General features: G+C 45.7%; 1 protein-coding gene across 1 annotated transcript in view; it reads left to right on the top strand.

Annotated features, from left to right (window-relative positions):
* CDH23 (cadherin related 23) overlaps positions 1-14,401 on the top strand; it is a 257,145-nt gene that overhangs the window by 120,954 nt on the left and 121,790 nt on the right. The window contains exon 24 of the mRNA XM_078859961.1: positions 13,262-13,407. Within this exon, the coding sequence (XP_078716087.1) occupies positions 13,262-13,407 (146 nt within the window). The remainder of the gene's footprint in view (positions 1-13,261; positions 13,408-14,401) is intronic.

Below are 14,401 nucleotides of genomic sequence, written 5' to 3' on the forward strand. Positions count from 1 at the left end.
TAATATAACACTGTACATGAGGTGGTGACCACCTTCCTCAACTCACTAACACTCTGGAACGCGACACAGACTGGACCAGGCAGGCAACGGCCTGCCTGGCCCAGGACGACGACCCATGATGTCTTCACTTCGGAGTACAGTACAACAGCCTCGCTCTGCGTTCACACCACGCTTATATCTCCTTTGGCGTGGCTGGCTCCGCCCCGGCGTGGCTGGCTCTCTTCAGGCCACGCGTCACTTCCCCCACCTCTGAGAAGGTCCGGATCCCTCCACCACGTGACCCCCCAGGCACCCCCTTGGGGCCCCCAGCCTTCGTACAGGCCGACAGTAGTGACCATTCTATGTCACTACACTAACAATACAAATAATATAACACTAATACATACAATTTATAAGACACACATATTATCACAAATGATATGCATATAGCCTGAGTAGGTGTGCCTTGAAACTAAACTATGTTGTATTTTACCAGGTAAGGCCCACTGAGCTATATTGCTCTTTATCAGAAGCGACATGGCCACAATGATAGCTCAATTAAGTGGCTTATCATGTGGAAATTTCGATTTAAAGCTTTCGTGACTGCAGGGATTCATCTTCTTGGTTCTTTCGGTAAAGTCGCGTAGAAGGGAAGTAATAAAATAAGAAAAATAAAACATAATAAAACAATTTTCACGACGTTTCGGCCACAACGCAAGCAGCCGTCCTCAGGTGAAAACCAGGTCTGTCAGGCGACAGCGTCTGAATGAAACAGCACATGTGCTTGGAGCATATATATAAGCTGGGTTGAAAGGGGGGAAAAGGGCGCCTTGACAAAAGAATATGCATATCAAGAGGCATTTAGCATATTTATGGGAAATGCAGGTATGTGATTAGTACTACTCATGCCTATTCAGCTGCCGCTATGTCGTCCAAATGTAAGGACAACTTGATTTCCAAATTCAACCGCCTCTCACACAAGAGACCTGACCCACACATTGTAAAGCTAGACGTTAACAAAGTCGTAATTAATCGCAGTAACAGTTCTATTTCTGAAGGTCTAAAATCCGTTTTAGCTAAAGGACTAAACTTTGCAGTCACACCTAGACACATACCAGTTAATGATATAATTGCTAGAGTAGATGTAGCTCTCAAGGGCCTGAGTCACATCGCTGCAGACGTAGCAAGATCTGAAATCTCTGCAATCCTCAAAAACGCTAAGATGCCAGCTAGCAACATCAGCAAAGATGAGCGTTTTGAATTAGCTCAATTAAAAAAGAGGGATGACATTGTCATCCTCTCAGCCGACAAATGCAATGCCACTGTCATAATGGACAAAATAGACTACAACAACAAAATTCAAGAACTACTCAACGATGGCAGCTATACAAAAATAAAAAGAGACCCCACCAATAACCTCGTCTCTAAAACCAACAAAATCATTTCTGCTTCAACCGCATTAATTGATCAGACCAAACAGTTCTCGTTGAAACCTTCTGCAGCCAGGCCGCCAAGATTATACGGCTTGCCAAAGATACATAAAGAAGATACACCTTTTCGTCCCATTGTCTCTACCATCAACTCCCCCACTTACAAACTGGCTCGTTTTTTGTCTGAAATCCTACGGCCTTTCACTGGAAAAACCACCTCTGCGGTATTAAACTCTACTGACCTGGTATCGACAATCAAGGGGATATCCCTGTCCCCAGACAACCTGCTTGTCAGTTTTGATGTGGTTTCCTTATTCACCAAAGTTCCTGTACCTGACACCATCGCAATCATTGAAGACTTGGTTCATCAAGGACTGAACGCTGGGGTACCCCCCCTGGTGAGACACTGCTTAACCAATACATACTTCACCTGGAATGGAACTTTCTACAAGCAAACTGAGGGCACCCCAATGGGCTCCCCCCTATCTCCGGTTGTAGCCAACGTGTTCATGGAGAAATTTGAGACTGACGCCATCCAGACTGCCACTCTACGCCCGACCTTATGGAAGAGGTACGTAGATGACACTTTTGTCATCTGGCCACATGGCCGGCCTGCTCTAGACCAATTTTTCGACCACATCAATTCCATACACCCAGCCATCAGATTCACCATGGAAGTCGAAAAAGATGGCAAGCTACCCTTTTTGGATGTCCGAATTAAATGGAGACCTGATGGTTCAATGAGCCACTCTGTCTACAGGAAAGCCACCCATACGGATGCTTACCTAAAACCGGATTCCCACCACCATCCATCCCAGAAGAATTCCCTCATCAAGACTCTATACCATAGAGCCCAATGCATATCCGACCAGGAACACATTGCCAGTGAACTCAAACACGTACGCCAAGCTCTTAAGGCTAATGGTTACTCCGACTACACAATCCGCAAAGCCATCACTCCAACCATCAAGAAGGATCCTGTTTGTCAGTTTTGATGTGGTTTCCTTATTCTGGGGTCACAAAAAAGATCTCCAAAATCCTGATAAAACACAAGATCCAGGTCTGATTCAACACAGTACATAAAATCCGTGATCTGGTCCCGTCTGTAAAAGATGTGGTTCCAGACATACAGTACCCTGGCGTCTACAAACTAAGTTGCCTCTGTGGTAGCAGTTACATTGGAGAAACCAAACGACATGTCTCGGACCGCATCCGTGAACATAAAGCAGACTTGAAACACGGTAGGACAAACACCTCAGCCGTGGCAGATCACTGTTACAATTCAGTGGGCTCACATGATATTGACTTCTCCAAGACAGCAAGCCATCTGGCTACCATGAGAGATTCGTTCATGAGGCGATCCACATATACAAACACAGAGACAATTTCAACCGAGAAGATGGATTCTGGCTTAGCAATCATTGGAAGGACGTAATAAACCATTTCGGATCCTAACTGATTGTGTTCACGTTTACGGTGACTTTCAGACCGCGTTCCACTCACTGGCATTGTATTCTCTGCAGGGAATGGATTCTTTGCTCCGCTGCAATTTTCCCCACACTACTCACCCATTGACATATTTCGTTGCTTCCTCTTAGTATCTTTCACACGACGGTCAATGGTACAGTGTATAATAACAAATAGTATAACATTTATATGCTTAATACAATGTACAAAGTAATATATAGTATCGTAATTGTATAGTCAATATACAGCAGTGTGATATACATTAGGGTGGGTAGAATAATACATAGTGAAATATTACAATGTATAAGGTAAAGGGTGGTTTATAGCAATACAGTATATAATTTAATGTTGGGTTTGTCTATGGCAGTATATAGTACGGTGTAGACTCGTGTGATGTAAGAGAATAAAGTTTAGATGGAAGCATATTATATATTTTTTACGACGTACAATTGTAATGTATTACTTACTGTTAGTAACTCAGCCTATTGTAGAGTATATTTAGAATAATGATGATACTATGTAGTTTATACTTTAGTTGTTTACGTGGTGGTTTTAGTTACTGCAGCTACATACTATTAACACTCCTTCCCTTTATTAATGCTACCCCTATCCCCTCCCTTTGATGCTGCTAATCCTGTATAATGCACGGGCATAAGTAGTACTATTCACATACCTGCATTTCCCATATCCCCTCCCTTTGATGTTGCTAGTCCTGCATAATGCACGGGCATGAGTAGTACTAATCACATACCTGCATTTGCCATAAATATGCTAAATGCCTCTTGATATGCATATTCTTTTGTCAAGGCGCCCTTTTCCCCCCTTCCAACCCAGCTTATATATATGCTCCAAGCACGTTTTCTGTTTCATTCAGACGCTGTCGCCTCGACAGACCTGGTTTTCACCTGAGGACGGCTGCTTGCGTTGTGGCCGAAACGTCGTGAGAATTGTTTTATTATGTTTTAGTTTTATTATTTTATTACTTCCCTTCTACGTGACTTTACCGAAAGAACCAAGAAGATGTAGAAATTTATAGCAGCCATTTACTCTAAACTCATGTTTCTAATTGTGGTCAGAAAAACGGGAGGATCCGTGGAAAAATCCACATGGCCACGGGAAAAACATGCAAACTCTAAATATACAGTCGTCAGGATCTGGATCAAACCCACCACCTCCTCCATACCAGATGAGGTAGTTAACGTCTCGCCACTATGGCGCCCCCCTTGAGCTGCTGCTTGAAGGTGGATGGTGTGTGAATGAAGGGAATGTGCGGTGGGAGCGAGAGTTCCAGACGACTGCCGGTGCAGCTACCGTGAAGCGCCGCTCAGCCAAGGACGGTGCTGGTTCTGGACATGGTGAGCGGATTATTAGACGTGCTCTGTAGGACGCGGCAGTTTGCCATGGTCAGTGGGGTGAGTAAGAAGGGTGAAGGTATGGCGGGAGACGTTAAAAGAGAGCTCGGTGCCACAGGGTAGCAGACATTGCGCTGTATCCTTGATTCTATGGGGAGTCGGTGCAACCATTTTTAGAGAAGCCATCTGAGCCAAGTGGCTGCGTTTCACGCCCAGGACAGCACGAGACAAGATTTGTTCGGAGCCGCTGTAGTTTGGCGAGACGTTCTTGAGATATCCGAGTAAGGAAGGCGTTGCAATAGAGATGAGCTCTGACAATGCTACAAGCCAGCGTGTTTACTGCGGCTATGGTCAACATTTGGCGGATGTGCCATGAGGCACCGAGATGATGGTTACATGTGCGCATTGTGTTTAGGACGTGGTTCAAGGTGACACCGAGGATTTTCAGATGATTTGAGAGACTGATGGTGGAGCCAGCAGTGAGTAGGTTGTGACGGAGCGACGCTATGGTGAGCCGCTGCTTGGTGCACGGAAAAATGTCTGCGGATTTTTCAGGGCTTAGTCGGAGGTAGTTTGACCAAAACTAGTGCTGTGATGTTGAGGTCTAATTTGGAAGGTTGAGTGGGCTCTGAGTGGAGGTTAGAGTGGAGTATAATTGAGTCTCATTGGCATAAGTGTGATCATTTATGTCATGACTATCGATGAGAGTGAAAAAAGTATAGGACTCAGGATGGATCCCTGAGGGACACCTTCAGTGGACGTGACGGCTGGGATTGAGGACTTGCCAACCTTGACGTAGGACCCTCTGTCAGAGAGGTATATGCGAGCCTCTTGAGAGTTGCACCACCGATGGCGAAATCAGATTATTGACGTTTAACCATAAAAACCCGTCGTTTAAAGGGTCAAAAGATGTGTCAAGGCCAACTAGGGTGGCGATGATGGAACTCAAGGCGGTCGAGGCTTTGATGTAATCAGTGATCTTTATGAGTGAAGTCTTGGTAAGTGTGCAGAATCTTCTGGGTAAGAGGCAGGTTTCCATTGTAGAGATGTAACTTGGCCCATGGTAAGTGGTGGAGGCAACTGACCAGATGAGCAACGTGAGAAACTACTATTGGAAAGTTCACCGGCGCAATGCTTAAAAGACGCTGGCTGTCTTTTTGGTTCTTTCGGTAAAGTCACGTCGAAGGGAAGTAATAAAATAATAAAAATAAAACATAATAAAATAATTCTCACGACGTTTCGGCCACAACGCAAGCAGCCGTCTTCAGGTGAAGACGCTGGCTGGTAGGAGATCCAAGGCAGAGGTTTTTTATTGTTGAACGTGGGATTAGGTCAATAACGTGTTGGGTTGTTAAAAATGGCAGCAGACTAGAATGAGGGGCAGAAGAAGGAATGGCCACGGGTTGATTACGACAGGCGGGAAGTGATGTCCTGATGGTGGTGGTGATGATGCTGGAGAATTGTATCTTTCGAAAAAAATCTAAAATTTAAGGGCGTGCGAAGAGTCGGCCAGGTGATCGTGCCAAGTTGCCTCATGGTTATGATGGAGAAGAGCATTTAGTGTAGAGCAGAGTTAAAGTGGGTGGTCAGCTGGGAAGTTTATGTGTTTGTTTATGTATGAAGCGTATGAGACCACGATGAGCTTGTTACTTGTCCTTCCCCCGCACCTTCGATGAGCATGGTTAGCTACGTACGGCGCGAAAGAAGTTCAACATGCATACGCGAGCTTGTTGATGGCTACAGGGGAGGCGACATGTGATGCAGTTTCGAGTCAGGAGGACAAGATGGATTCCAATCGGTGTCTGTTGCACTGTGATGCAACAGCTGCTGCAGAGAGTCACTGGTTGCAGCGACGGGGGAGCCGGCTGATATAAATGTGTCGGTGTTGTGTTTAAGGTGGAGGTCAAGTTGACTGCGCAGATTATGGCATCACATGATAGTGAAATGAAGGAGGGGGTGGAGGTTAGGAGCTTGCTGACCCGCCCATACTCGACATCTGTCAAAACGAGCTTCATAGCTCATCGGATTCCTCCAGTCTAAAAAATTCTGATTCTAAAATATTCTGAGCTACTTCAACGTGGTGTATTTTATCCGGACAAAAGTTGCGAGGGTGATTTTTCGGAGTGGTCGTCTGGCAGATAGTGCTCAGACAAATATGATGTGAACATCCGCGTAAGAGATTGGAAATGTTCCGAGTGATTTGAATTGATGTTTAGATTTGAGCTCAACTATTTGGTCCATGTATGTATGTTGAAGTTTTTTTTGCACCATACGAAGCCAACCATCTTAATCGGAAGTGCGGGGAAGTACAACAAACTAAACACAAAAGGCAGTTATTTTTGTGTTTAGTTTGTGCTGCCCACATCCTAACTTGACACACGAGTTGGTCCATCGTTGACCGTTCATAGATCGTCGGAGGAAAGGATGTCGCTAAGGCAGTGATCGAACTTGGCTTTAGGTGAGCCAGGGCAATTATAGATCCACAATCACTGCAGAGGACTTGGAGAACTGAATGTAGTTCAAAAGAACTCACAAACAAACACCTTGTGAAAGACCCAACGCAGAAGATCCCTGGTTTTGATTTTATACGACGCTCATAGTCCACCCTAAACCGCGGATACCTGATGCACAAATAGAAAATTAAAAACTCTCCAGCAGTGTGCAACTGTGGTCATCCAGAACAGGCCGTAGTACAACATATGACGCAATGCACGATCCAGAAATACGAAGGAGATATCACAGCAATACACTCCGCTGCTCATAAGGCTTGACCACCTAAATGTGAAATTATAGTTGTTGCTTTGCATCTACATGAGCAGCAATATGGAAGAAGACTACAAAGGAGGAGGTGTAGAAGGTTGGAAAGAATAGTCATACAATTATCCTGTATCCAAAAATGATCCAAAAGACCTGTATTATTGATAAATATATGTATATATATATCCGTTGCTGTCTTGTGGCAGGAAATAATTAATTAGAAAGAGGTGGGTCTGAGCGCCAGTGGACAACTTTTAAAAGCGAGACATATGTTGCGGATTATTGCTAAGCTGCTCTTTGGGATCCAGATGCACGCCGAGCATGCAGGATGTTAAAGCCAGATGGAGTGACATCTTACAGATGGTGGCAGTGTGTTCGGGCATGCACCACGTTTCAATGGGCCAAGCTCTGCCCAAGCTCACCGGATCAAGAGGTGGTTATACATATTGGAGGGAACTGGAGTACCACAGAGAAAATGCATGCGAACAGATTACAAGAGATGGAGATTAGTTCACACTTGCTGTACTGCATTCTAGCAAGCCAGGATATGGAGACCCCGATGCCCATGGGAAGGGAGTTTCACAATATGTGTCATCCCCCAACCCTTGCTTTCAGTGCTGGATTATAGACGTGCATAGCCACCATCTTTTGGCTCTTGATATTTTATTTATAGAAAGAAAGAAAACATTTTACCTGTAAAATCCCATCTTGTTTGCAAGGGTGTCCAGAGTGTCGAGTGATACATATTTAGCAAACGTGCAATGAAACCTATACTAATACATTCAAATCTACAACGTATGCAGCCTACGTTTATATACCACATTAAATACATTCATTCAGTGTCAAGGACGGGAGGACGACGGCCAGGGTTGCGCACATGAACATCCCACCGCAGTCACACGCATGATTAATGGGTGCACTTGGCCGTTTCACGTAGAATACTCTCGAGCCGTACCGTTTGCAGACATTTAAATACGTTAAGAATGGTGGCACATTTTAGTTTGTCTTGGATATGGTTCCACATTAAAGCAGCTCTGTGCCTGTCTGGGGTTTAACTCTAGGGACTCGCGTGTGTGTGTGTATTACACGGATGTGTGTGGTGTGTGGAGAGGTAGTGTAGTGGCCAGCACGCTGTGGTACAAACCCGGCAAAGACCCGAGTTCGATATCTGCTCACGGCCACCAAACACCAGTGACGATTATCTGAACTCGTCCTGGGCCTCCCATAGGTATCTGCTGTGTTGTGTAGTAAACATCAGCACTAGGGAGCGGACAGGCGTGGTGCTGGCCACCCACCCCGTCGTGTGCCATTCCGGCCTTCATAGGTGCTCGCGAACAGCACTTGCCTCAACAGTCTAGGGAGGATCTTTGTTTTTGGTTCTCGAAATGCATAGATGGTTTCCGTCGTCGTCGCTGCCTTTCACAGCTGGTGGAAACAGCGGCCATAGACAACAGCCGAGTTTCTCGTGGGATTCTGGTGTTGGCTTTGAGGGTTGATATATCGAATGCGCTTCTCACACGTGTGTGGTTTATGGTGCATCGTGGGGAGTGGTGGTGTAGTGGCTATCATGCTGTGCAACGAACCCGATGATCTTAGATTCCTTTATTCTTAGATTCCCGCTCACGGCCAACACCACCAGTGACGATTATCCGAACCGGTCCTGCGCCTCCCCTGAGGTCGACTCAGCCTCAAATGAGTACCTGGTGCGGTGTGTAAACATCGCTACTAGGGAGACATAGGTGGTCAGACATGGTGCTTGCCACCCACCCCCTCATGTGCCGTGCCGGCCTTCATTGGTGCTCGCTAACAGCACTTGCCCCAACAGTCTGTGTAGGCTACACGGGGGATCTTTGTCAAGAGCTTGTCAAGTGTGCTCAATAATTAAATATTGAAAGTGGCTCTGATAAATACAACGTGGGAGGGGGGAAGAGTGAACAAGAAATAACGTCTAAAGGTGAGGAATTCAAATTTTGAGTCGCCACATAATCGACATCTGCAGCTGAAGAAGCAGAAGTAGCCAACCTTGCCTTTTTATATGTTGCGGAAATAATAGTCCCCTTTCACGTTCTCACTGTAACTTTCACTTAAGCAGCATGTATATAATTTCTTAAAACTAGACCAAGATGAACGCAGCATCGTCATCCATTAACCTCAACGACGCACCTATGATGCTCCAGCAACAACAACAACAAAACATCTTGGCACGTGAAAAAAAAATAAACTCGTTCTGCATCGCAAATCGGTGATTGACAGTGACCACGAGTCTTGCCCCGTACCTTCAACACGAAGGTGTTGTCATCAGCGACGTACGTGTGCACGTTGGAGCACGTGCGGGTGTACTGGCTCCGCCACCAAACCACCGGGTGACACACGAGCACCTTGTCCCGGTCGGACTGCCTGGGCGAGCGGGTGTACCAGTTCACGGCCATGTGCTCGCTGCTCGGGGTCACTTTACAGCTCAGGGTTGCCTCCCCCGCCACCATGCTCACGTCCACCACCACTTGCAGAGCTCCACATTGCCAGGCTGAAACGATTTTGCAAACAAAATTGCGAAATTCATCCAAGCCTGGGCTTCGCCACTCACTGCTGCAGGCATCTTCAGCTCCTGTAGGTGCCCAGAGCAGCAGCAAAGAATGCCAAAAGAGTTGATAGAGAAAATGCACAATGCGCCGCCCTACCCGGACAGATGACCACACTTGGAATGCATGTGTCTGCGGAAACGTGCCTGTTAAATTTACAGCATCATATTTGGCTAAACTTTGTACACATCTACCTGGTGATACAATTGAGCACTTGATGCTGTTGTTTCCCATTAATCTGCCACGATCAGGGAAAAGATGCAGTGTGGCAGATGAGGCACTGTGTCTAAATAGCCATGAAACCAAAATATAGCGTTTATTAGGAACTGAACATCTTTTTAGTTATCCAAAGTCGACTAAATGTGATGCCCAAGAGAGCACACACTAGGAATTGTTTAGATGCAGAGTGGCTTAACAGTCTTGCATTATACACAGGCTGCACAAACAACCTCTGGACAAATATATGTAATAAAAAAAAGGGCAGAGTTAGCATTGCTGCTTTATTTGACAAAATAAGCAGTCCGCAACACATTTTACTTAGCGCTCGCAAAATCATCGCACTGTGGGGATATTAGGCCACCCGCAGTGATCACTGTCTTCTAACCAGGCGAAGGCCCATCGAGACGGGGCATCTCTCATTGCCGTGGGATGCCTTTGCAAACCACATTGCAAAGAGAAAAACATTTACCATCTCAAGTCAGCAAGTCCCATTTGTTCTCAACAAAATTAATATACGAATTTTTTTTACCTGCCAGGAGGCACAAAGACAGCAGTTGTGTATCAAGTCGCAGCCACATCCTTCTAGTTTCCTTCTTCTGCAAAGCTTCTGGCGACGCCACGTCCCTCACCAGTGTGAGCAAGCACAGCGGCCACAGATTGTGCAACTCTCATGACACTCGCTGGCGAGACGACAACGGCCCCTTCCTGGTTCACGTTTTATTTCAGCTGCGTTGATTGGGGAACTGAGCACAATAAAGTGGAATTTGAGCGAAAAGCGGTGTTATCCATTCCGGTACCCACATGATCGCATATTTTTAAGCGTAGGTGGTACAGCCCTGCAAATTGCTCACTCGTACCACTGCTGGCAGCAGGGCCTCCACTCGAGGGAGTTCTGGCGAGCCCCTCTTGGAGGGTATTGTTGGCCAACTATTCCACGAAATACTGTATCATGACAAGAATGCAACAAATGCATCAATAACACTGCCCTAAAAGGAAAACAAATATATAAGAAGCAATGATTCTTCATATCAGAGAATACTTTTAAATAGTGTGCATATCTTAGGTGAAATGTTATATCTTTAATCCTCATCGATCATTGGCAAACTGTCACTTCATGCTTTGAATTTGAGGTTTCTTCTGACTTGCATAACAGGCCCACCTTCAACGATATTACTTTTCACAGATCTTATTGAATGTGCATTGTATCTAATGAATCAAGGTTTGTCTTCTAAATGATGTTTAGTCTCAGTTTGATCTCACCTGGTCTGGACTTAAGTACCGTAATTTAATTATTTAAATAAAAACAATTACACTATGAGACCTCCTTTACCAGTGGCAAAATATAGTAATAGGTTTTTACCCTTTCAACTGGTACAAAAGGTGTCCGTTTTTGTACCAGTTGAAAGGGTAAACACCTATTACTAAAAACAATTACGTCAATTATATTTACTTCAATATTAATTGGATAGGGAAACCGTTTGAAATAATTGAGCCTACGTTTGCAAATGTTGACATAGAGGTTACTGGAATGAATATGCAAGAAACGTATGCTTTGTGCTTGAACTTGTACATCTCAAAGCTGTATGGGTCAACACCTTCAGATCGTATCCGTGAGTGAAAAACACTTTATCTCTCTTCAGGTGTGGGTTTAATGCAGGGGAAAAACAGAGATAGGTAATTCCAACTCCACGCTGTCATCCCCAGAGGGCTTAGAGTGCACCAATGATTTTAATCTCACCTAAACAATAACCTTAATCCCACACAGCCAACAAGTCTAAAACCCCTAATCTCTCGCAGACTCCCTCTCTCTCTCACCTCATGGCCCGGTCAGAGGCGGTTTGGTTCCCGGGGCAGCTCTGCAGGGAGGCTTCCCACTCTTCATAATTTAGTTCTCAATATCGGAGCTTGTAACTCAATCACGCGGTGGCGCCGTGGGCCCTCGGCACAACAGGGGCTCCTGGGAGTTGACCCTGGCTGCCCTTCCCTCGACCCAGCGGCGCTGACCCCGAAATCTCCCGGGACCCATTCCACACCCTCCCACAATTCCTCCCACTCTGCCGCCACCGCTCCCCTCGCTCCCCTCCCCCATCTCTGTGCGTGTTTTATCTACACTGTTTTATCTAGTAAAACGGGCACTTTGCAGTGTAGGGCCACTGCTTGTTTTCGTTTTGTTTCATATATCTTTTAAGCATATACTTATGATCGGTTGTTATAATACACAGGAAAGCCTCAGTTAGTCATATCATTTTTTAAAGACCGCTCTGCGTGGGTTGTTTGGCCAAACCAATCTAAGTGCCGTAATGGTTCTTGATCAGATTTATATTGAGAATGATTAGATTTTAAATTCAGCATAATTGTTCTTTTGGGATATGGACACTAATCAAATAAATATATCACGTCTGAACTCCCTCTGACAGCAACAATGACAACTAGGAATGAACATAACAGATCTTTGCCTGAACATTTAAATAATTTTACGCATGGCCACTAAGTTACGATTATTATCATCAGCTGTGTAGACAAGACAGTCATAGTCTCTGATTATTTACTGTGGGTACTCTTTGACTAAACACACCACATTTAAACAGAGAGATCACGAGTGCTGAGAATGTAAACATCGGTTTTATGTGAGAAATGCATTTTCAGTCCGAGCCTGGGATTCAAACCGAGGGTGGTAATAGTTGATGCATGTGGGGTATTTTATATTTTGCCCTATGTATGAGAATAAATGTGCCCTATATGTCCGTGTATGTATTTACAATCTGTACAAATTTACGGTTGCTTTTTATAGTTAGAAATTTTGCACCATATATTCTTGCACTTGTATTAATCATTGCGTTTTCCAAGTTTTTTTTTCGCAAGATACATGTTTAATTGGCCTCTGAGCTGAGTTATAAAGGCTTTATCTATCATATCCAAGTAAAGGACATCGTGTTTTATTGCCTGTTAAGAAAAGTAAGTGGGGCTTGGGTAGGACACGTTTGACGCTTTGAACTGGGCACGACAGAAGGGACGATGGCCATCAGTCGAGACTAACGATTGAGTGGCAGCCAAAGGACAGAATGCAACCCAGAGGACATCTACCATAGAGATGGAGTAATGAAATCAGATCACGTGCAGGAGCTAAATGGATTAATGTGTCGAAGGACCGTGAGAGATGGCAATGGCTTGGGGTGGTCTTCATCTAGCATGGGATACATCACGGCTGATGATAATACCTATCTACTCACCTGCCTACTCACTCCACTTACAAACCCATCCACACAGCTACCCACCTACCCATCCACTGGCAAACCTACCTAATCAATCTTCCATGAACCAATCAACCAGCAGCCACAAGAGACAACTGTCTATATGCCCCTCATTACTCAAATCACATTTCTTAAAACCTGTCCTGGCTCTAGATCGACTGCGCTCTAATATATCATCTTTTACTCGCATCGCCCCTCCCCCCTCCAATGCCACCGTCCACCGCCAGGCGGCTCCCCCCCGCGCCACGCTACGGCGAGCGCTACGGTCACGGTGCTGCTGCAGGACGTCAACGACAACGAGCCGAGCTTCGTGGGGCTGCCGTACGCGCTGCAGGTGCTGGAGGGGCTGCCAGCAAACTCGACGCTCTTTCAGGTGAGGGAAGCGGTGGTGGCGCACGTGGCCTGTTGGCCCAGCGCTGGCAATGGCTGGCTTCCCACGGGTGTCGAGGTGTCATGCCCTGGCTCACCAGGAGAAGTCGGCACAGGAAAATGTGGACTCCACCTGTTCCACCTACACGGGATAGACTGTTTACTCCTCGAAGCACGGGTTTTCTCCAGGTACCCCGGTTTCCTCCCACATGTAAACACTCATTAATTGCCCAATAACATATTAATATATAGAGGACCAGAGAGCTTGGTGGATTGTTTGTGCCGGCTCAACGCACGGCTGCTCTCCTGCTCGTCTGTGGTTCCTGCTCGTGCCTTTGAGCCATGCCTCTCTCTACAAGGGTGAGCGGGTACTGTGTGGTAGCGGTACGTTACAAGTTGAAATGATTATGACTGAGCGGCGTCGTGTTCACGCAAGCTGCAGTGTGCGTGCAGAAGTGCCCCCCTCCCCCCCATTGCTCTAGGGATCCCCGAGAGTTTTCCACTTATTCAATGAGAGAATCACAAAAAAAATCACAATTGAAAAAATAATCACATGCCCAAATGCCCAAAATTCCAAGTCGCCACCAGCAAACAGTGGTGTTAAAGTCGTCATTGGTAAGAGTTTATGCATTTCTTGAACTGAGCATGGTCATTCTAAGAGCTTGGGGAGAGACGATAGGAGGGAATTTCAAAGTGGAGCAGTACAAGGGAAGAATCAGAAAGAGAAGCAGTGTGGGTGGTCGAACACCGGATGGATGAGACGAAACGATCTGGTAGACCGGGTCCTAAACACGGTTGGAGGAATCAATGCATGACATTCATGGCAACAGTAATGGCAGCAGCAATAGAAGAGTGGGAAGGAGGTAACCGACTGTTCATGACTGGAATTATTCAGTGAGTTCTGAATCATTGATCACCCTGACTGCTCTACATTGAATCCCATCAAGTGTAGTGAGGTAGGAACTAGGTGATCCACTCCAGATATGATAACAGTATTA

The sequence above is a fragment of the Lampetra fluviatilis genome, chromosome 9 (genome assembly GCF_964198595.1).
Source record: "Lampetra fluviatilis chromosome 9, kcLamFluv1.1, whole genome shotgun sequence".
Lineage (NCBI taxonomy): Eukaryota > Metazoa > Chordata > Hyperoartia > Petromyzontiformes > Petromyzontidae > Lampetra > Lampetra fluviatilis.